General features: G+C 47.6%; 2 protein-coding genes across 7 annotated transcripts in view; both read right to left on the reverse strand.

The window, feature by feature from the left end:
* camlg (calcium modulating ligand) overlaps positions 1-6,393 on the reverse strand; it is a 21,593-nt gene extending 15,200 nt beyond the window's left edge. For 2 of the 4 annotated variants that reach the window (XR_014031961.1, XM_081391025.1), the window contains exons 1-3: positions 6,095-6,359; positions 4,603-4,964; positions 4,183-4,275 (exon numbers count right to left, since the gene is read on the reverse strand). Coding sequence is in view for 2 of the 4 variants with exons in the window: in XM_081391025.1 (XP_081247151.1) it covers positions 4,183-4,275; positions 4,603-4,964; positions 6,095-6,242 (603 nt within the window). In the remaining 2 variants the exon portion in view is untranslated. Of the gene's footprint in view, positions 1-4,182; positions 4,276-4,602; positions 4,965-6,094 lie in introns of all 4 variants that reach the window. The other 2 variants (XR_014031962.1, XM_081391026.1) reach the window with 2 other exon arrangements.
* A 951-nt stretch (positions 6,394-7,344) lies between these two features.
* The window catches only part of sec24a (SEC24 homolog A, COPII coat complex component), a 47,525-nt gene continuing 32,369 nt past the window's right edge, over positions 7,345-22,500 (reverse strand). For all 3 annotated transcript variants that reach the window (XM_081391009.1, XM_081391008.1, XM_081391007.1), the window contains 4 exons: positions 20,089-20,193; positions 18,950-19,042; positions 17,647-17,750; positions 7,345-8,315 (listed from right to left, as the gene is read on the reverse strand). In XM_081391009.1, the coding sequence (XP_081247135.1) occupies positions 8,201-8,315; positions 17,647-17,750; positions 18,950-19,042; positions 20,089-20,193 (417 nt within the window). In that variant the 3' untranslated portion in view covers positions 7,345-8,200. The remainder of the gene's footprint in view (positions 8,316-17,646; positions 17,751-18,949; positions 19,043-20,088; positions 20,194-22,500) is intronic.

Here is a 22,500-nt window from a genome sequence, read left to right on the forward strand (position 1 = left end):
CATAAATATTTATGCTCCAAATAGAGGCACAGAAAGAACTTTGTTATTCAAAAAGTTGGGAGATATTTTAAAAAGTTTTACCCCGGATGAATTTATAGTTGTCGGTGGTGATTGGAACTGTACTCTAAATTTTCTTTTAGACAGAAATAATGAGGAACCAGAGTCTGTATCAGCTTCTTTCTTGAAAAGTATTATTGTTCAACATGATCTTATAGATGTGTGGAGAGAAAAGAATAATGTTGTAAAACAATATACATGGACAAGAGTTTCACAAGGGAGGATTAGTGCAGCTAGACTTGACCGGCTTTATATCAAGCGTACAGAAAATAATAGATTCATGGAGTGTAACATTTTTCCATGCTGTATATCAGATCATCATTTTATTTCAGTGAATATTGCCTTGACAAATCAAAAATGTAAAAGTCCTTACTGGAAGTTTAATGTAGCGTTGTTAAAAGAAAAAGATTTTTGTGAAAAATTTGAATTGTTTTGGAGTGAGTGGGTTTCCCAGAAGGATGATTTTGAAAGTTTGATACAGTGGTGGGAGATAGGAAAGACCCAAATAAGAGTTTTTTGTCAGCAATTTACTTTCCTGTCTACTAGAAACATTAAACAACGAATGTCTGAAATAGAGCAAGAGATCTTTCAGATTACATATGGAATGATTCAACATTCAGATTCATCATTAGATGGAAAGTTATCTGAAAAGAAGCAAGATCTTGAAACTTTATTGCAAGTTCGGGCCAAAGGTGCCCTAATAAGGTCACGGTTTATGTCTATACATGACATGGATGCTCCCACTGCATATTTTTTTAATTTAGAAAAGGTCTCAAAGAAACAAAATGAAATGCACTGTTTAACAACACCAGATGGACTAAAGACTTTTGATTCAAGGAAAATGCGAAAGATTGCAGTGGATTTCTATTCAGAACTTTATAAAAAGGAGGACACTGATACTGGATGCATTTCACAATTACTACAACAGCTTCCTACCATCACTAAAGAGCAGAGTCGGACTCTGGACAGTGCTGTTTTGTTTAAGGAGTTAGCTGATGCAGTGATACAGATGAATGCGGGCCGTGCACCTGGAATTGATGGACTGCCAGTGGACTTTTATAAGGCTTTTTGGAGGATCATTGGAAGAGACTTTTATGAGGTGGTTCAAGAGTGTTTTAAAGATAAACTACTTCCCAAAAGTTGTCAACGGGCAGTGTTGGCCCTGATACCCAAGAAAGGAGACTTGAGTTTCCTAAAAAATTGGAGGCCTGTATCGATTCTAACATCTGACTATAAGCTAATAGCTAAGTTATTGGCTAATAGAATGAAATCTGTTTTGGGGGATATAATACATCAAGACCAGTCCTATTGTATCCCAGAAAGGACAATACATGATAACATTTTTCTGATCAGAGATATTTTGGACTACTCTAAACTGTATGAAGTGGATGTAGGTTTTTTGTTCCTGGATCAGGAAAAAGCCTTTGATAGAGTGGACCATGGTTTTCTGTTTGAAACATTGCATGCATTTGGGTTTGGAAATGTTTTTATATCTTGGATCAAACTCTTGTATATGAATGTATCTTCTATTTTAAAGATTGGTGGTGGTTTAAGCAAACCAATAAGAATACAGAAGGGTATTAGGCAGGGGTGTCCACTGTCAGGCCAGCTTTATGCTTTAGCAGTTGAACCACTTTTATGTCTACTAAGAAAAGATCTGTCTGGTTTATTGATTGGTGATGACCTTCATTCTGTTAAACTGACTGCGTATGCGGATGACATTACTGTAATTGTGAAAGAACAAAAAGATATTGATATTATTAATTACAGTATTGGATTGTATGAGAGAGCATCGTCCGCAAAACTCAACTGGGGTAAAACAGAAGCATTCTGGTGTAATGATAAAACAAAAATGCCTTTACCAGTCATCCCTGAAAATGTTAAGTGGGAAAAAATTGGTTTTAAGTTTTTAGGAATTTTCATGGGTTCTGAAAACTACCAAAGAAAAAACTGGGAAGGTGTGAAGGACAAGGTTTGTGCCAGATTGTCAAAATGGAACTGGATTTTGCCTCAACTGTCCTTTAGGGGAAGAGTGCTGGTTATAAACAATCTTGCCGCCTCTATCCTATGGCATCGATTAATTGTGTTGAATCCACCAGAAGATTTAATTGGAGGAATCCAAAAATTGTTTGTACAGTTTTTTTGGTCTGGTCAACATTGGCTACGAGAGTCAGTTTTGTATCTGCAGGTACATGAAGGAGGCCAAGGTCTTATGGATATTAAGTCTAAAGTGGCTGCTTTTAGACTGCAAACTGCCCAGAGACTACTTTATCATCAGTCTCAGAACTGGATAAGAGTGGCTTGTGCCTTATTGAATCGAGTGGGACGGTTGAATTTGGACAGACATCTCTTTTTAATGAATTTAAAGGAGATGGATCTTAGTGGGCTCCCATCTTTTTATGCCTCAGTACTCAATGCATGGCAGATTTTTATTGTTAAAAGGGAGATTTCTGAAACACAGAGTCTCTGGGATCTTGAAGAACCCTTAATTTTTAATTCTCACCTACCCAGTGCGATTTTGAAATCACAGACTGTACGCACGAGCTTGGTGAGAGCAGGGGTTCATAAGATCTGCCATCTTAGGTCAAATGACCAGTGGATTACTGCAGAACAACTGGCCACAAAGACTGGTATCCGTTCGGTTCGAGTTGTGCAAAAACTGCTAGCTGAAATTCAAGTCTCTTTTCCTGTTCTGCCACTAAAAGTTGAAAAATCAGAGAGTGCATTCCCCAACATCAGTGTGGCTGTGGATGTAGGAGACTGGCAAGAGTTTGAAGGAAGTCTGCTCTCTTTTAGGACACCTGAACTTGGTCTTTTTAACATTACTTCTAAGAAAGCTCTTTATTGTGTTTGTGTAAAGTATCTCAATTTAAGAGCTTTAAAAGAACTTCCAGAAACTAAGTGGACTGAATTTGTTGAGTCTGGTACTTCCCCAAAAGGTAGTTGGAGGTCCTTATATAAGAAACCAATTGAAAAACGGAATGGAGATTTGCAGTGGCGAATTTCACATTGGATAATAGCAACAAATCGATATAAGGCACGTCTGAATCCTTTGCAAGAAGAAGAGTGTTGTTTTTGTGGAATTTCAGAAACTGTTTTTCATATTTTTATTGGTTGTTCAAGGCTAAAAGACATGTTTGGTGTATTGGGAGAATTGAGTCATAGATTTGGTTTTCACTTTACAAATGGTCTTTTTGTTTTTGGACCAAAATATAGTGCCTCAAACAGGACACAAACAGTTTTGATCAATTTCTTGTTTGGTAAGGCCAAAATGGCAATTTGGCTGACAAGGAAAAATAAAACACTTCTTAGTGGAGGAATTGATCCTTTACATATGTTTAAGGCTTTGGTAAAAAGTAGGTTAATTTTGGAGTACAGGTTTTATGAATTTGTAAATGATACTGACTCTTTCTTTTCTTTCTGGGGTACTAAAGGTATTTTATGTCAACCAAGTGAAGAGAGAGGTTATGATATAATGTTATGAATTGAAATTAATTTGAATGTGCGCTAAAAACTTAGTTATGTATAAGTAGGTAGGATTTTTTTTTTGCTTTCTTGTGAAATTTAATATTTATTGTTTTTTATAAGTGTCTGTAAATAAAAGAAGCTTAAAAGTCAAAAAAAAAAAAAAAAACTCTCTCTCTCACTCTCTCTCTCTCACTCTCTCTCTCACTCTCTCTCTCACTCTCTCTCTCACTCTCTCTCACTCTCTCTCTCACTCTCTCTCTCACTCTCTCTCTCACTCTCTCTCTCTCTCTCTCTCTCACTCTCACTCGCTGTCTCTCTTGCTCGCTCGCTCTCTCTCTCACTATCTCTCTCTCTCTCTCACTCTCTCTGCGTGTGTGCGCTTTGAGTGTGTGGCTGTGAGCACAACACACATGAGTCCTGATTTTCGTCTCTTATTCCGCGTTTTAAATTATTTGAATGTGTAAATTGGCAAGACAAAACTCGTCCAAATGATAAACTTTCACTCTATGATGGTTAAATTTAGCAGTTGTTCTGTGAATTACATGTGTGGGGTTAGGGTTACTGGGTTAGGGTTAGTTATATAGTAGTTTAATAGCGTAATTAACCTAATTTCATCCCACATGTTATTATCATCACACAACTAATCATTCAACTTACATTATCAGTTCCAAAGCAGAGACAAACCTTTGGGAAGTATTTGTGCAATCCCATGAATCCCAGCTCCAGAGTGAGGAACGGAGCAAATATGGACTGTGGGAACAGAAGACACAGCGTTGAGATGAGCCAAGTCACGTCTCCGTCATTTATACAGCGCTTTAACAGTTTCACAGCAGCTTTACAGTGAGAACAGGAGATTACAGTAACAGAGAGTGTTCAGGCTTTACAGCAGCTCTAGAATAAAGTTATTGTCCAGATAAAGTTAGTTTGATTGATTCACTTCCGTTGCAGAGATCATTAGTTATTAACGTGAGAGCTCTGTCCTGAGATCCAGTCTAATACTTCTTGTCAAATGTTGCATGGGTGGTCTCGGCGTGACCCACGAGCACTGGAGAAACACACACACACACACACACTCACCAGATACTGGCAGACGAAGATGCGCACGAAGAGTGCGAGGGCGACGCTGGCGGCGAGCCGGAACAGGCAGAACGGGTCCAGCTCCTCGGGCTGGGTGCCGGTGCGGTCCGGAGCCGGCTTCTCTCCGGCCAGATGCCCGCGCAGCTTCATGGCGTCGTCGAGCCGGGACAGGTACTTCCTCAGACCCCTGCGAGGAGAGGACGGCAGCTCCCGGGGCGAGTCCTCTTCTCCCGCCGCCTCGCTGGCGCTCCTGTCGCCCTCGGCCGGATGAGGAGACAGTCTCTTAGCGGAGCCGGAGCCGGACCAGGGCTCGTGCCGCTCCAGGTCCAGGTGGAACCGCGGCTCCAGGACGCTTCGGGCGGCTTCACAAACACAAGACCATATTCATTTATATTAATGTCATCATAATTAGAGCTGTCGTGATAACCAGAACATCCTTATACCACAATACTGACAAGCTTCTATTAGGGAGATGTTTGCCCTGAAATGATTGAAATAAGGTGTGAACAGCGTAAGGTGAATCTAGTTAACTCCTTCAGGACCGTCTCTCAGCAACGCTGGTCCGGCTACTTTAAAGGTGACATACGCCTCTTTTCATCAGATGTAATATAAATCTATGGCGTCCTCAAAGTGTGTCTGGGAAATTTCAGCTCAAAATCATTTATTAGAGTTTGTCAAATTTACCCCTTTTTGGGTGCAAGCAAAAACACGGCATTTTTGTGTGTGTCCCTTTAAATGCAAATGAGCTTTAGCTCCGCCTCCGTCCAGAAGAGGGCGGAGTCTTTACACGAGCTTCATAAACTGGCCAATCTCCCTCATCCAGAATCCCAGAATCACCAGGAGCAGTCAGGTCAGATTTTCATGATGTCCCCTTTAAATTCCAAGCCGATATTTTAGTCTGTGCTGTTTTTAGTTTATGTATGAACAAAGCTTCACTAAACATTATTTATAGCACCAATAATTTGTGCTATAATTTTTTAATATTTGTGCTAATAATTGTGCTAGATATGATATGTATTATATTATTACCTGTTCTGCAATATTTAATGTATAAATCCATCATGAAAACAACTTATGACAGCTGCCATTTAAATGTTTATATATATAAAAAAAATTGTAGAAACCTATGTCTTTATAAAGTTAATATTATTGCGTTATTACTGTAATAAAATCTGTATGTTTGCAGATAACTTGTTAGTTTGAACCTGTAATATTACAGTGATGTAGAGACTGACAGGTTCTCGGAATAGTTTATTAGTTCAGAGAGATTCTTTACTTGAGAGAAAACTACATTAACTTTAGCAGATATTTATATATTCGGAGTATTGCTCATGTAAACCCAGACACATCACGGAGAGGACATGAGTCAGAGCCTGCGCGCCTCGTCAGACTGACCTCAGGTCAGATCCTCAGGTCTAGCTCATTACACACTTCTACTGTACAGTCAAGACTCATACGTGTGTGAAGAGAGAGTGTGTTATAGCAGACTCACATCTGTCCGCGCTGCTGTCCTCAGGCTGACTGAAGCCCACGATCTTCTTCATGCGATCCTCGGAGTTCTGCATCAACTTCCGCCTCCGGATCTCCGCGCGCCTCTGAGCGGCCGTGCGCGCGCCCTCGCTCTCCTCACACACCTCCATCGCGCAGATATATGTGTGATATTACTGCAGTTATGACTGATAATAATCCGTCCGCAGATCCTCTCTCTGTCTGTGTGTGTGAGAGTGAGTGTGTTATTACTGACGGGGCGGAGTCTCGCGCGGCATCATGACGTCACGCACAGCGCGTCTCCTATGAATGACGAACGCGTTTCAAAATAAAAGCCGTACCATAATTTACACGAAATTGGTATAGGACAGTATAATGTAAAAAATATATCAGAATGTGGAAAAAGTGAAAAAGGAAAGAAATAGTTGTTTTATTTTTTAAAGAGGACTGGACTGGAAAGACGAGTATAAGTATTGTGACATGATAACTGACAGCAAAATTCACCTAAGATTATGGCTTAATAGTGGAAAGTGATGATTTAATCCGCTTCAAAATGTAAAGTTGTGTTTATTTGTGAAGATTATCTTGATGAACAAAACCTGTAAGAATCATAAACCAATGGAAAACTCCTGTTGGCTTTTTGTCAAGAGAAGCCTGCTTATTTATTAATTTATAGAACATGTTAGGGTAATGTATAGTGCACACTACACAACCACTCAAATTCACATTTCAGGAACACATAATGGGTTTCACAGCTTTGGTGCAGCTGGAGGTACAAAAGATCCAAATGATATTTCAGGTCTTTACAGAAGAGAGTAAATAAGGGTTTACCACAGGACTTGTGTTACAGACAAATACATGCATTTAAAATAAAAAAAAAAAAGCTAGAAACATAATTAGGATGACGAGCATCACTTGATTGTGTCTGTGGGGAACTGACTGCATGGTCGTGGTCTGCTATTGGCTGATCTGATGTGATTGACAGGTGGCTCCGCCCTCATCATCAGAGAAGAGAATCCATCTGGACTCGAAGTGTGTGAGATCAGCGTATGAAAGACCCGACACCCCTGAAGATTCAGGAACATCACTGAAGATCTGCACCCATTAATCATTCATAATAAACACGCAATGTACTATACACGTATAAAAAAAAAAAATGTTGTCCATGTTGATGTTATGCTGACTTTAAATGACTAAAAGATGACCAGGATCTGCTGAAACATCAACACGTAAAGAAAACCCAGAGCCATGATCAATGATTCAGTAGAGCTCATGCGAGGCTTCCTCTTTAATGATCAGTTCATTCCTTCAGGAAGTTCACATGTACAAAATTGCAGAGAATTTACAAATAATTGCTCAAACACACACAGCTGTCATGTGTGCTAAAGTGAGCCGAACGACTGAGGAAACCAGAGGATTCTCTTCATCGGTTTAAAAAAATATCCCTCTGAATGATAACTGTGATTACCCAAGAAACATCAGCACACATGATGAAGATCGCTCCTGTCCTCGTCATCATCACAGACGGTCATCACACACACTGATCTGTCGGTCATCACACACACTGATCTGCTGTGGAGAGATGAAGACCCTCGGCCTCTGGATTACACTCAAGCTTTAAGATCACAGTCCCACATCTCCCTCATTCTGCCCAAAGCTTCAGATTTAAACATTCATAAAAATCTCTTCATGGGGAATTATAAAGTCCCAAGCAGTTTATTCTCACCTTGCATCATCTGAATAAAGTTTTTACTAAAATTAACAATCTTTAGACTATATTATAGGTTTATACATGTGTAAAGATGAGTCGCCCGTGTACACACACTCCTCTCCCGGTCCCGCTGACAGCACACGCTCAACTATTGCCTTCATAAATTAAAACACATGACTGGAGAAAACAGAAACCTGGAACTGCGCAGACGAGTGTGTGAGGGTGAAGTATGAATAGCACTCATTATAAAGGTTGTAAGAAAGTCATAAGAATTTTTTTTCCTACATTTTCATTTTCATTTTTTTAGTAAAAGGCAATAAATTAGAAAGGCTGTGCGCTGAAGCCCTGTGAGCGGGAGGAGCACGAGCTGTAGTGTCTCACACACACACACACAGCGCTTCACTTGCTGATCTGCTGCTGCAGGTGCAGGAGGAACTCGTAGTACGACAGCGCCGACTCACTGAGGTCTTCAATCAGGTACTGTAGGAAGTCAGCCTTCAGCGGACTCTCGTCTCTGGAAGAGAAACAGGTTCAGTGCCTCACACTAACAGCCTGAGCTCATCTCTGACGGACACGAGACAGACGGACACGAGACTGACGGACACGAGACTGACGGACACGAGACTGACGGACACGAGACTGACGGACACTAACAGCCTGAGCTCATCACTGACGGACACGAGACTGACGGACACGAGACTGACGGACACGAGACTGACGGACACGAGACTGACGGACACGAGACTGACGGACACTAACAGCCTGAGCTCATCACTGACGGACACGAGACAGACGGACACGAGACTGACGGACACGAGACTGACGGACACGAGACTGACGGACACGAGACTGACGGACACTAACAGCCTGAGCTCATCACTGACGGACACTAACAGCCTGAGCTCATCTCTGACGGACACGAGACTGACGGACACGAGACTGACGGACACGAGACTGACGGACACGAGACTGACGGACACGAGACTGACGGACACGAGACTGACGGACACTAACAGCCTGAGCTCATCACTGACGGACACGAGACAGACGGACACGAGACTGACGGACACGAGACTGACGGACACGAGACTGACGGACACTAACAGCCTGAGCTCATCACTGACGGACACGAGACAGACGGACACGAGACTGACGGACACGAGACTGACGGACACTAACAGCCTGAGCTCATCACTGACGGACACGAGACTGACGGACACGAGACTGACGGACACGAGACTGACGGACACGAGACTGACGGACACTAACAGCCTGAGCTCATCACTGACGGACACGAGACAGACGGACACGAGACTGACGGACACGAGACTGACGGACACGAGACTGACGGACACGAGACTGACGGACACTAACAGCCTGAGCTCATCACTGACGGACACGAGACAGACGGACACGAGACTGACGGACACGAGACTGACGGACACGAGACTGACGGACACGAGACTGACGGACACTAACAGCCTGAGCTCATCACTGACGGACACGAGACAGACGGACACGAGACTGACGGACACGAGACTGACGGACACGAGACTGACGGACACGAGACTGACGGACACTAACAGCCTGAGCTCATCACTGACGGACACGAGACAGACGGACACGAGACTGACGGACACGAGACTGACGGACACTAACAGCCTGAGCTCATCACTGACGGACACGAGACTGACGGACACGAGACTGACGGACACGAGACTGACGGACACGAGACTGACGGACACGAGACTGACGGACACTAACAGCCTGAGCTCATCACTGACGGACACGAGACTGACGGACACGAGACTGACGGACACTAACAGCCTGAGCTCATCACTGACGGACACGAGACTGACGGACACGAGACTGACGGACACGAGACTGACGGACACGAGACTGACAGACACTAACAGCCTGAGCTCATCACTGACGGACACGAGACTGACGGACACGAGACTGACGGACACGAGACTGACGGACACGAGACTGACGGACACGAGACTGACGGACACGAGACTGACGGACACGAGACTGACGGACACGAGACTGACGGACACGAGACTGACGGACACGAGACTGACGGACACGAGACTGACGGACACTAACAGCCTGAGCTCATCACTGACGGACACGAGACTGACGGACACTAGACAGACGGACACTAACAGCCTGAGCTCATCACTGACGGACACGAGACTGACGGACACGAGACTGACGGACACGAGACTGACGGACACTAACAGCCTGAGCTCATCACTGACGGACACGAGACTGACGGACACTAACAGCCTGAGCTCATCACTGACGGACACGAGACTGACGGACACGAGACTGACGGACACGAGACTGACGGACACTAACAGCCTGAGCTCATCACTGACGGACACGAGACTGACGGACACGAGACTGACAGACACTAACAGCCTGAGCTCATCACTGACGGACACGAGACTGACGGACACGAGACTGACGGACACGAGACTGACGGACACGAGACTGACGGACACGAGACTGACGGACACGAGACTGACGGACACGAGACTGACGGACACGAGACTGACGGACACGAGACTGACGGACACGAGACTGACGGACACGAGACTGACGGACACGAGACTGACGGACACGAGACTGACGGACACTAACAGCCTGAGCTCATCACTGACGGACACGAGACTGACGGACACGAGACTGACGGACACGAGACTGACGGACACGAGACAGACGGACACGAGACTGACGGACACGAGACTGACGGACACGAGACTGACGGACACGAGACTGACAGACACGAGACTGACGGACACGAGACTGACGGACACTAACAGCCTGAGCTCATCACTGACGGACACGAGACTGACGGACACGAGACAGACGGACACGAGACTGACGGACACGAGACTGACGGACACGAGACTGACGGACACGAGACTGACAGACACGAGACTGACAGACACGAGACTGACGGACACGAGACTGACGGACACTAACAGCCTGAGCTCATCACTGACGGACACGAGACTGACGGACACGAGACTGACGGACACGAGACTGACGGACACGAGACTGACGGACACGAGACTGACGGACACGAGACTGACGGACACGAGACTGACGGACACTAGACTGACGGACACGAGACTGACGGACACGAGACTGACGGACACGAGACTGACGGACACGAGACAGACGGACACGAGACTGACGGACACGAGACTGACGGACACGAGACTGACGGACACTAACAGCCTGAGCTCATCACTGACGGACACGAGACTGACGGACACGAGACTGACGGACACGAGACTGACGGACACGAGACTGACGGACACTAGACTGACGGACACGAGACAGACGGACACGAGACTGACGGACACGAGACTGACGGACACGAGACTGACGGACACGAGACTGACGGACACGAGACTGACGGACACGAGACTGACGGACACTAACAGCCTGAGCTCATCACTGACGGACACGAGACTGACGGACACGAGACTGACGGACACGAGACTGACGGACACGAGACTGACGGACACGAGACTGACGGACACGAGACTGACGGACACTAACAGCCTGAGCTCATCACTGACGGACACGAGACTGACGGACACGAGACTGACGGACACGAGACTGACGGACACGAGACTGACGGACACGAGACTGACGGACACGAGACTGACGGACACTAACAGCCTGAGCTCATCACTGACGGACACGAGACTGACGGACACTAACAGCCTGAGCTCATCACTGACGGACACGAGACTGACGGACACGAGACTGACGGACACGAGACTGACGGACACTAACAGCCTGAGCTCATCACTGACGGACACGAGACTGACGGACACGAGACTGACGGACACTAACAGCCTGAGCTCATCACTGACGGACACGAGACTGACGGACACGAGACTGACGGACACGAGACTGACGGACACGAGACTGACGGACACGAGACTGACGGACACGAGACTGACGGACACTAACAGCCTGAGCTCATCACTGACGGACACGAGACTGACGGACACAAGACTGACGGACACGAGACTGACGGACACGAGACTGACGGACACGAGACTGACGGACACGAGACTGACGGACACGAGACTGACGGACACGAGACTGACGGACACGAGACTGACGGACACGAGACTGACGGACACGAGACTGACGGACACGAGACTGACGGACACGAGACTGACGGACACTAACAGCCTGAGCTCATCACTGACGGACACGAGACTGACGGACACGAGACTGACGGACACGAGACTGACGGACACGAGACTGACGGACACGAGACTGACGGACACGAGACTGACGGACACTAACAGCCTGAGCTCATCACTGACGGACACGAGACAGACGGACACGAGACTGACGGACACGAGACTGACGGACACGAGACTGACGGACACGAGACTGACGGACACTAACAGCCTGAGCTCATCACTGACGGACACTAACAGCCTGAGCTCATCTCTGACGGACACGAGACTGACGGACACGAGACTGACGGACACGAGACTGACGGACACGAGACTGACGGACACGAGACTGACGGACACGAGACTGACGGACACTAACAGCCTGAGCTCATCACTGACGGACACGAGACAGACGGACACGAGACTGACGGACACGAGACTGACGGACACGAGACTGACGGACACGAGACTGACGGACACTAACAGCCTGAGCTCATCACTGACGGACACGAGACAGACGGACACGAGACTGACGGACACGAGACTGACGGACACTAACAGCCTGAGCTCATCACTGACGGACACGAGACTGACGGACACGAGACTGACGGACACGAGACTGACGGACACGAGACTGACGGACACTAACAGCCTGAGCTCATCACTGACGGACACGAGACAGACGGACACGAGACTGACGGACACGAGACTGACGGACACGAGACTGACGGACACGAGACTGACGGACACTAACAGCCTGAGCTCATCACTGACGGACACGAGACAGACGGACACGAGACTGACGGACACGAGACTGACGGACACGAGACTGACGGACACTAACAGCCTGAGCTCATCACTGACGGACACGAGACAGACGGACACGAGACTGACGGACACGAGACTGACGGACACGAGACTGACGGACACGAGACTGACGGACACTAACAGCCTGAGCTCATCACTGACGGACACGAGACAGACGGACACGAGACTGACGGACACGAGACTGACGGACACTAACAGCCTGAGCTCATCACTGACGGACACGAGACTGACGGACACGAGACTGACGGACACGAGACTTACGGACACTAACAGCCTGAGCTCATCACTGACGGACACGAGACTGACGGACACGAGACTGACGGACACTAACAGCCTGAGCTCATCACTGACGGACACGAGACTGACGGACACGAGACTGACGGACACGAGACTGACGGACACGAGACTGACAGACACTAACAGCCTGAGCTCATCACTGACGGACACGAGACTGACGGACACGAGACTGACGGACACGAGACTGACGGACACGAGACTGACGGACACGAGACTGACGGACACGAGACTGACGGACACGAGACTGACGGACACGAGACTGACGGACACTAACAGCCTGAGCTCATCACTGACGGACACGAGACTGACGGACACTAGACAGACGGACACTAACAGCCTGAGCTCATCACTGACGGACACGAGACTGACGGACACGAGACTGACGGACACGAGACTGACGGACACTAACAGCCTGAGCTCATCACTGACGGACACGAGACTGACGGACACTAACAGCCTGAGCTCATCACTGACGGACACGAGACTGACGGACACGAGACTGACGGACACGAGACTGACGGACACTAACAGCCTGAGCTCATCACTGACGGACACGAGACTGACGGACACGAGACTGACAGACACTAACAGCCTGAGCTCATCACTGACGGACACGAGACTGACGGACACGAGACTGACGGACACGAGACTGACGGACACGAGACTGACGGACACGAGACTGACGGACACGAGACTGACGGACACGAGACTGACGGACACGAGACTGACGGACACGAGACTGACGGACACGAGACTGACAGACACGAGACTGACGGACACGAGACTGACGGACACTAACAGCCTGAGCTCATCACTGACGGACACGAGACTGACGGACACGAGACTGACGGACACGAGACTGACGGACACGAGACTGACGGACACGAGACAGACGGACACGAGACTGACGGACACGAGACTGACGGACACGAGACTGACGGACACGAGACTGACAGACACGAGACTGACGGACACGAGACTGACGGACACTAACAGCCTGAGCTCATCACTGACGGACACGAGACTGACGGACACGAGACAGACGGACACGAGACTGACGGACACGAGACTGACGGACACGAGACTGACGGACACGAGACTGACAGACACGAGACTGACAGACACGAGACTGACGGACACGAGACTGACGGACACTAACAGCCTGAGCTCATCACTGACGGACACGAGACTGACGGACACGAGACTGACGGACACGAGACTGACGGACACGAGACTGACGGACACGAGACTGACGGACACGAGACTGACGGACACGAGACTGACGGACACTAGACTGACGGACACGAGACTGACGGACACGAGACTGACGGACACGAGACTGACGGACACGAGACAGACGGACACGAGACTGACGGACACGAGACTGACGGACACGAGACTGACGGACACTAACAGCCTGAGCTCATCACTGACGGACACGAGACTGACGGACACGAGACTGACGGACACGAGACTGACGGACACTAGACTGACGGACACGAGACAGACGGACACGAGACAGACGGACACGAGACTGACGGACACGAGACTGACGGACACGAGACTGACGGACACGAGACTGACGGACACGAGACTGACGGACACGAGACTGACGGACACGAGACTGACGGACACTAACAGCCTGAGCTCATCACTGACGGACACGAGACTGACGGACACGAGACTGACGGACACGAGACTGACGGACACGAGACTGACGGACACGAGACTGACGGACACGAGACTGACGGACACGAGACTGACGGACACTAACAGCCTGAGCTCATCACTGACGGACACGAGACTGACGGACACGAGACTGACGGACACGAGACTGACGGACACGAGACTGACGGACACGAGACTGACGGACACGAGACTGACGGACACGAGACTGACGGACACGAGACTGACGGACACGAGACTGACGGACACTAACAGCCTGAGCTCATCACTGACGGACACGAGACTGACGGACACGAGACTGACGGACACGAGACTGACGGACACGAGACTGACGGACACGAGACTGACGGACACGAGACTGACGGACACGAGACTGACGGACACTAACAGCCTGAGCTCATCACTGACGGACACGAGACTGACGGACACTAACAGCCTGAGCTCATCACTGACGGACACGAGACTGACGGACACGAGACTGACGGACACTAACAGCCTGAGCTCATCACTGACGGACACGAGACTGACGGACACGAGACTGACGGACACGAGACTGACGGACACGAGACTGACGGACACGAGACTGACGGACACGAGACTGACGGACACGAGACTGACGGACACTAACAGCCTGAGCTCATCACTGACGGACACGAGACTGACGGACACGAGACTGACGGACACGAGACTGACGGACACGAGACTGACGGACACGAGACTGACGGACACGAGACTGACGGACACGAGACTGACGGACACGAGACTGACGGACACGAGACTGACGGACACGAGACTGACGGACACGAGACTGACGGACACGAGACTGACGGACACTAACAGCCTGAGCTCATCACTGACGGACACGAGACTGACGGACACGAGACTGACGGACACGAGACTGACGGACACGAGACTGACGGACACGAGACTGACGGACACGAGACTGACGGACACGAGACTGACGGACACTAACAGCCTGAGCTCATCACTGACGGACACGAGACTGACGGACACTAACAGCCTGAGCTCATCACTGACGGACACGAGACTGACGGACACGAGACTGACGGACACTAACAGCCTGAGCTCATCACTGACGGACACGAGACTGACGGACACGAGACTGACGGACACTAACAGCCTGAGCTCATCACTGACGGACACGAGACTGACGGACACGAGACTGACGGACACGAGACTGACGGACACGAGACTGACGGACACGAGACTGACGGACACTAACAGCCTGAGCTCATCACTGACGGACACGAGACTGACGGACACGAGACTGACGGACACGAGACTGACGGACACGAGACTGACGGACACGAGACTGACGGACACGAGACTGACGGACACGAGACTGACGGACACGAGACTGACGGACACGAGACTGACGGACACGAGACTGACGGACACTAACAGCCTGAGCTCATCACTGACGGACACGAGACTGACGGACACTAACAGCCTGAGCTCATCACTGACGGACACGAGACTGACGGACACGAGACTGACGGACACGAGACTGACGGACACGAGACTGACGGACACGAGACTGACGGACACGAGACTGACGGACACTAACAGCCTGAGCTCATCACCGTCGTTCAGGTGTCGGGTAATAAATCAATATTCATAAGCAGCCGTGACTGACAGTGTACACTGACGTCAATAATAGTGAGCGAAACCACTTAAATCAATAATATTAACAAACACTAGTTTCTATTGTTTCTATTCTATTGCATTTCATAATACTAATCTCTTAGTCATTAAACAATGGGACTTATATTTCCTAACAGGTGTTCAAATGGTGATCAGTGTGCAAATGACAAAGGGTTAGTTCACCCACAAATGAAAATTCTGTCAGTAATTACTCACCCTCATGTTGTTCCAACCGCGTAAGACCTTCGTTCATCTTCGGAACACAAATTAAGATATTTTTGATGAAATCTGAGCCATGTCTCACTCCTCCATAGGCTTCTATGTGACCGAAACTTGCTGGCCCAGAAAAGTTATTAAATAGATCGTTAATATAGTCCAAGTGACTCCAGTGGCTTAATCTTAAGTATATCAAGCGACGAGAATACTTTTTGTGCGCAAAAACAAACAAAAATAACGACTTTATTCCACTTTTCATTTCCTTCTCTCTGGGCCTCGTAGTGTTTTTGCGCTGCGCGTCTGTGTTGCACGTCATCACGCATCACACACATGACCGGCGTCGGCCAATAGTGAGCCTACGTGGTGACGTGTAACACAGACGCGCTGCGCAAAAACACTACGCGAACCAACTAGAGGTCCAGAGAGAAGGAAATGAATAGTGGAATAAAGTCGTTATTTTTGTTTGTTTTTGCGCACAAAAAGTATTCTCGTCGCTTGATATACTTAGGATTGAGCCACTGGAGTCACTTGGACTATATTAACGATCTCTTTAATAACTTTTCTGGGCCAGCAAGTTTCGGTCACATAGCAGCCTATGGAGGAGAGAGACATGGCTCAGATTTCATCAAAAATATCTTAATTTGTGTTCCGAAGATGAACGAAGGTCTTACGCGGTTGGAACAACATGAGGGTGAGTAATTACTGACAGAATTTTAATTTTTGGGTGAACTAACCCTTTAATGCCATGTAACATTACTTACTTGTTGCATTTGATGTTGATTTGATTAATTTCAGTTTAATTATAATGGCATAAATGGACAAAAAGCCCCTGAAGATCCAGTGAATGGTGTATTTCAGCGCTGATATGTGTGCAGTTAGAGCCTGTACGTGTGTGTGTGTGTGTGTGTGTGTGTGTGTGAGAGAGAGTCTGACCTGATGACGTGCAGGACGGAGTGGAACGGCCGGCGTTCTCTCAGCCAGTCGATCAGAGCTCGGATTCGGGACGATTCTGCAGTGTCCAACTCTGGCAGCTGATCCTGAGAGGAAACAACAGCGTCAGTCACATGACCTCAGTTACAGGCCAGTCACATGATCTCAGAGTTACAGGCCAGTCACATGACCTCAGTTACAGGCCAGTCACATGATCTCAGAGTTACAGGCCAGTCACATGACCTCTGAGAGTTACAGGCCAGGTTAGGGTTAGGTGGTGCGCACGTCAGGTGGTAGCGTGCGTCAGGTGGTGTGCGCGCGTCAGGTGGTGTGCGCGCGTCAGGTGGTGTGCGCGCGTCAGGTGGTGTGCGCGCGTCAGGTGGTGTGCGCGCGTCAGGTGGTGTGCGCGCGTCAGGTGGTGTGCGCGCGTCAGGTGGTAGCGTGCGTCAGGTGGTGTGCGTGCGTCAGGTGGTGTGCGTGTCAGGTGGTAGCGTGCGTCAGGTGGTGTGCGTGCGTGAGGTGGTGTGCGTGCGTCAGGTAGCGTGCGTCAGGTGGTAGCGTGCGTCAGGTGGTAGCGTGCGTCAGGTGGTAGCGTGCGTCAGGTGGTGTGCGTGCGTGAGGTGGTGTGCGTGTCAGGTGGTAGCGTGCGTCAGGTGGTAGCGTGCGTCAGGTGGTGTGCGTCTCAGGTGGTGTGCGCGTCAGGTGGTGTGCGATTCAGGTGGTGTGTCAGGTGGTAGCGTGCGTGTCAGGTGGTGTACGCGTCAGGTGGTAGCGTGCGTCAGGTGGTGTGCGTGTCAGGTGGTAGCGTGCGTCAGGTGGTGTGCGCGTGTCAGGTGGTAGCGTGCGTCAGGTGGTGTGCGCGTGTCAGGTGATGTGCGCGTCAGGTGGTAGCGAGCATCAGGTGGCGTGCGTGTCAGGTGATAGCGTGCGTCAGGTGGTGTGCGTGCGTCAGGTGGTGTGTGTGCGTCAGGTGGTAGCGTGCGTCAGGTGGTGTGCGTCTCAAGTGGTGTGCGCGTCAGGTGGTGTGCGATTCAGGTGGTGTGCGTCTCAAGTGGTGTGCGCGTCAGGTGGTGTGCGATTCAGGTGGTAGCGTGCGTCAGGTGGTGTGCGTCTCAAGTGGTGTGCGCGTCAGGTGGTGTGCGATTCAGGTGGTAGTGTGCATGTCAGGTGGTGTACGCGTCAGGTGATAGCGTGCGTCAGGTGGTGTGCGCGTCAGGTGGTGTGCGCGTCACGTGGTAGCGTGCGTCAGGTGGTAGCATGCGTGTCAGGTGGTGTGCGCGTGTCAGGTGGTGTGCGCGTCAGGTACCATGTTGAGAGGAACAGCAGCGTAGCTCTCCACTCCCAGCACTTGTGTGAGGAAAACTGGGTTACAGTTCCTTCCAATCCAGAGATACAGGACCTGAAAGAGACAAGCGGAGAGTGTGTGTGAGCCGCATTAACAGATGCAGAACTCACTAATATTGTTCAAGTCTTCGTCTTGCTGCTAGAATGATTGTTTTGTACACTGAAATGGATTATAAGACAATTAAACAGGATAGATTTTAAAGCGCTCTCTTTTCAAATCAAGATTTCATCATTTATGCGATGCACAGCTGTGTAATCTCCTCATCTAGGCTAGAAGCTGCTCACTGGAACTCTTTCTTCACAGAAGCTTTTAATGATCTTAATGAATATTATTTACTAGGGGTGTAACAATATATCGCAACACAAAAATGCAACTATGTACTGAGGATAGTGACAATATATATAGTGTATATAACAAAAATTACTGTGTGAGAAAAAAATATCAAGTTTTCAGAGTTTTAGTGTCAGTACTACATTAAACTACTATATAATGTTGAGTATAATGTATAATAATGCAATGGAGGAATATTAGTGTGTCCTGATAATGCCAAATGTCCGATGTTCCCAGTAAAAGTGTCCTGCATTATTAAATACATCTAGTCAGTGAAAGAGATCAAGCATATTCATCTACAATAATTCAGTATTTTCAGCTTCAGAATGTTATTGTGTCATAACAGGCGTCTGGAAGATTCTAAACACTGAGCACAGATGAGCGAGAGATGTATAGATGCATGTGTGTGTGTGTGTGTGTGTGTGTGTGTGTGTGTGTATATACTCACTGTGCCACAGTCCATGAGGAAGGCAGCGTGTGTGCGTGCGTGCGTGCGTGTGTGTGTGTGTGTGTATACTCACTGTGCCACACTCCATGAGGAAGGCAGCGTGCGTGTGTGTGTGTGTGTGTGTGTGTGTGTGTGTGTGTGTGTGTGTACTCACTGTGCCACAGTCCATGAGGAAGGCAGCGTGCGTGTGTGTGTGTGTGTGTGTGTGTGTGTGTGTGTGTGTGTGTGTGTGTACTCACTGTGCCACAGTCCATGAGGAAGGCAGCGTGCGTGTGTGTGTGTGTGTGTGTGTGTGTGTGTGTGTGTGTGTGTGTGTACTCACTGTGCCACAGTCCATGAGGAAGGCGGCGTCTCGGCTCAGCTTCTCCACAGACAGCTGAAGCGCTCTGGGCTGAGGGATCGTGCGCTCGCTGACGTTCAGCGCCCCCTGTGTGTGAGAACACACACCACATCATTCTTCACATTTGATGTGTGCGTATATTATGCACTTCGCCTCATGTTAACGGTTGGAGGAAGTGAATAGATGTTCGGTTGATATTCCTTGTTTAAGGAAAGTGTTTTTGCTGCATCTCATTGTATGCATTTATCTAGTTATTGAATTGTTTCTGTCATGTTACATTGATTATTCTTGTATGCTTTGTTTTAGACACACACACACACCCTCTGCAACCCCACACTGATTGCTATAGGATTGTATCAATTAAATATTAACCATCGTATATTCTGCATAATTGGATGTTTCTAAATGAACACTGAAAAGACTCCACCAGTGTTAGTGCTGGAGGATATGATGATGTATATAACACTGATATGAGTGATCACATGGGTTTAGACCTGTATCGTGTTTATATAAAACGTTCACAGGCTAATCTGCTTATGTATTCCCCGGTGTGGAGATCAGGCTCATATTAATGTGAGGAAACAGGATTCCTGCAGTATCCCTGATCACCGGATCTGTGGTGAGCTGTGAGGAACTCTATATCCAGTCCAGCCTTTAGTTCACACTGATGATTAGGGCTGGGTAAAAAATATCGATTTCTGGATTTTAATCGATTCTCATTTGTACGAAATGTAAGAATTGATAAATTAGGAAATTCCAAACAGTCTGTTTTGGGGGTGACCAGGCCCTGAGAGGACAAAAGGACCTCTCTGGAGATTAGCATTTGAACTGGCTCTCATGCACCATCGAGACGAAAGTCTCACCCCCGAGTCATCTAATCTACATCTCTTTCCCTCTCCCCTCACCCCTGTCTCTCATGCTCAAATGAACAGCTGAAATCACCCAAGAAAATGTATAGTTTAATGTGAATGATTATCACAGAGTATTTTCATGTTTGGTATCATTTAAAATGTCACAGTGCGACTGGTACAGATATCTCATATCCAGATAGATAAAACAAAAGGTAATAAGGTTTTTAAGAGCTTATGGATAACTGATTTACAAAGGAAGGTGGTCTCTAAGCAAATGGTCCCACACCCCCATGAAGATGTGACCACTGCATGCAAATTTCTAATGTTACGTGTTTCCAGGTAAAAGGTTTGTCTATTTAAGGAATTGCAGCAGGGAGATCGAGGCCTTTTCTGTATTTCAGATCTGTCCGTTAGGCTGAGAGATATAGATCTCTCAGCCTCACGTATTTCTTAATGTTGGGTTTGCATCTTCTCTCTATTCCAGAGCATTTGATGTTTTGTATCGATTATCTTTGAATTGATTATGAAATTGGCATGATACATTTACCTGACATAATAAATTGTTACATTTGATTATTCTAACTGACTTTGATATTATTTTCATTGAAGAAGTTAGACGGAATAGTCAAAACATTCACTCATGATTAATGATCCACAGATATCATTAAAACCCTTTCATTTATGGAGTCAGATGAAATAAACGAGTAAATATATGATTAATATATATTGCATTTAACCAACCAATACTTCGAATGAGTGAGGACAGAGCATGTGAGACCTTCCCTGTGTTATTGGAAAACCTCCATTGGACCAATTTCACGGGCCTTACAGAAACAATATCGATTCCTAAATCCCAAGAATCGATTAGTCATCCTGTTTTCAGTTGATGAATGAATGGAACATTGTTGCGCGCATCCCATAAAATAAATCGCAATAATCTTTGTGCTTTGATATTATTGATATGAAATGAAGTCTCAGATTTCAAATTACACCCATTTTCTTACGAAATTCAAAAACATAATTACCGTTTTGGCGCTGTTGCGTGAGATCGCTCTGGCTCAGCTCTAGAGAAGCACATGATCTTCTCTTCCGCCTTAATAACACCAGTTACAGCGCGAAATAAACATGAATGAGCTTCTGAAAGTGTGTTAAAAGATAGAGTACAACTTATCGAAGTCCGTATCATGTGACATGGAGTCGCTCAATCAGTGTTTTTCAACCGTGGAAAGACGTCAGTCAACAATGTCATGTAACGTCACATTTACCTCAGAAAAAACATATCCAGTGACCATAAACTCGTTAGTCAGCTAGAAAAATTTACTCTAGATAGGAGCATTTTGTTAAATATATGCACCATATTACATATTCATTATCATTTTTTTATGTTCTTCAATATTTAATGCATGTTTGAATAAATCTGGAAAGTTTTTTTATGACAGCCACCATTTAAATTGTTATATAATTTCATATAACTTTATAATTATAAAAATAAATAAGTGTATTTTAAGTGTTTGTATCGCCTACAAATCAGTTAATTTTTACC

Source organism: Scardinius erythrophthalmus (assembly GCF_964197995.2).
Source record: "Scardinius erythrophthalmus genome assembly, chromosome: 17".
NCBI classification, from domain to species: domain Eukaryota; kingdom Metazoa; phylum Chordata; class Actinopteri; order Cypriniformes; family Leuciscidae; genus Scardinius; species Scardinius erythrophthalmus.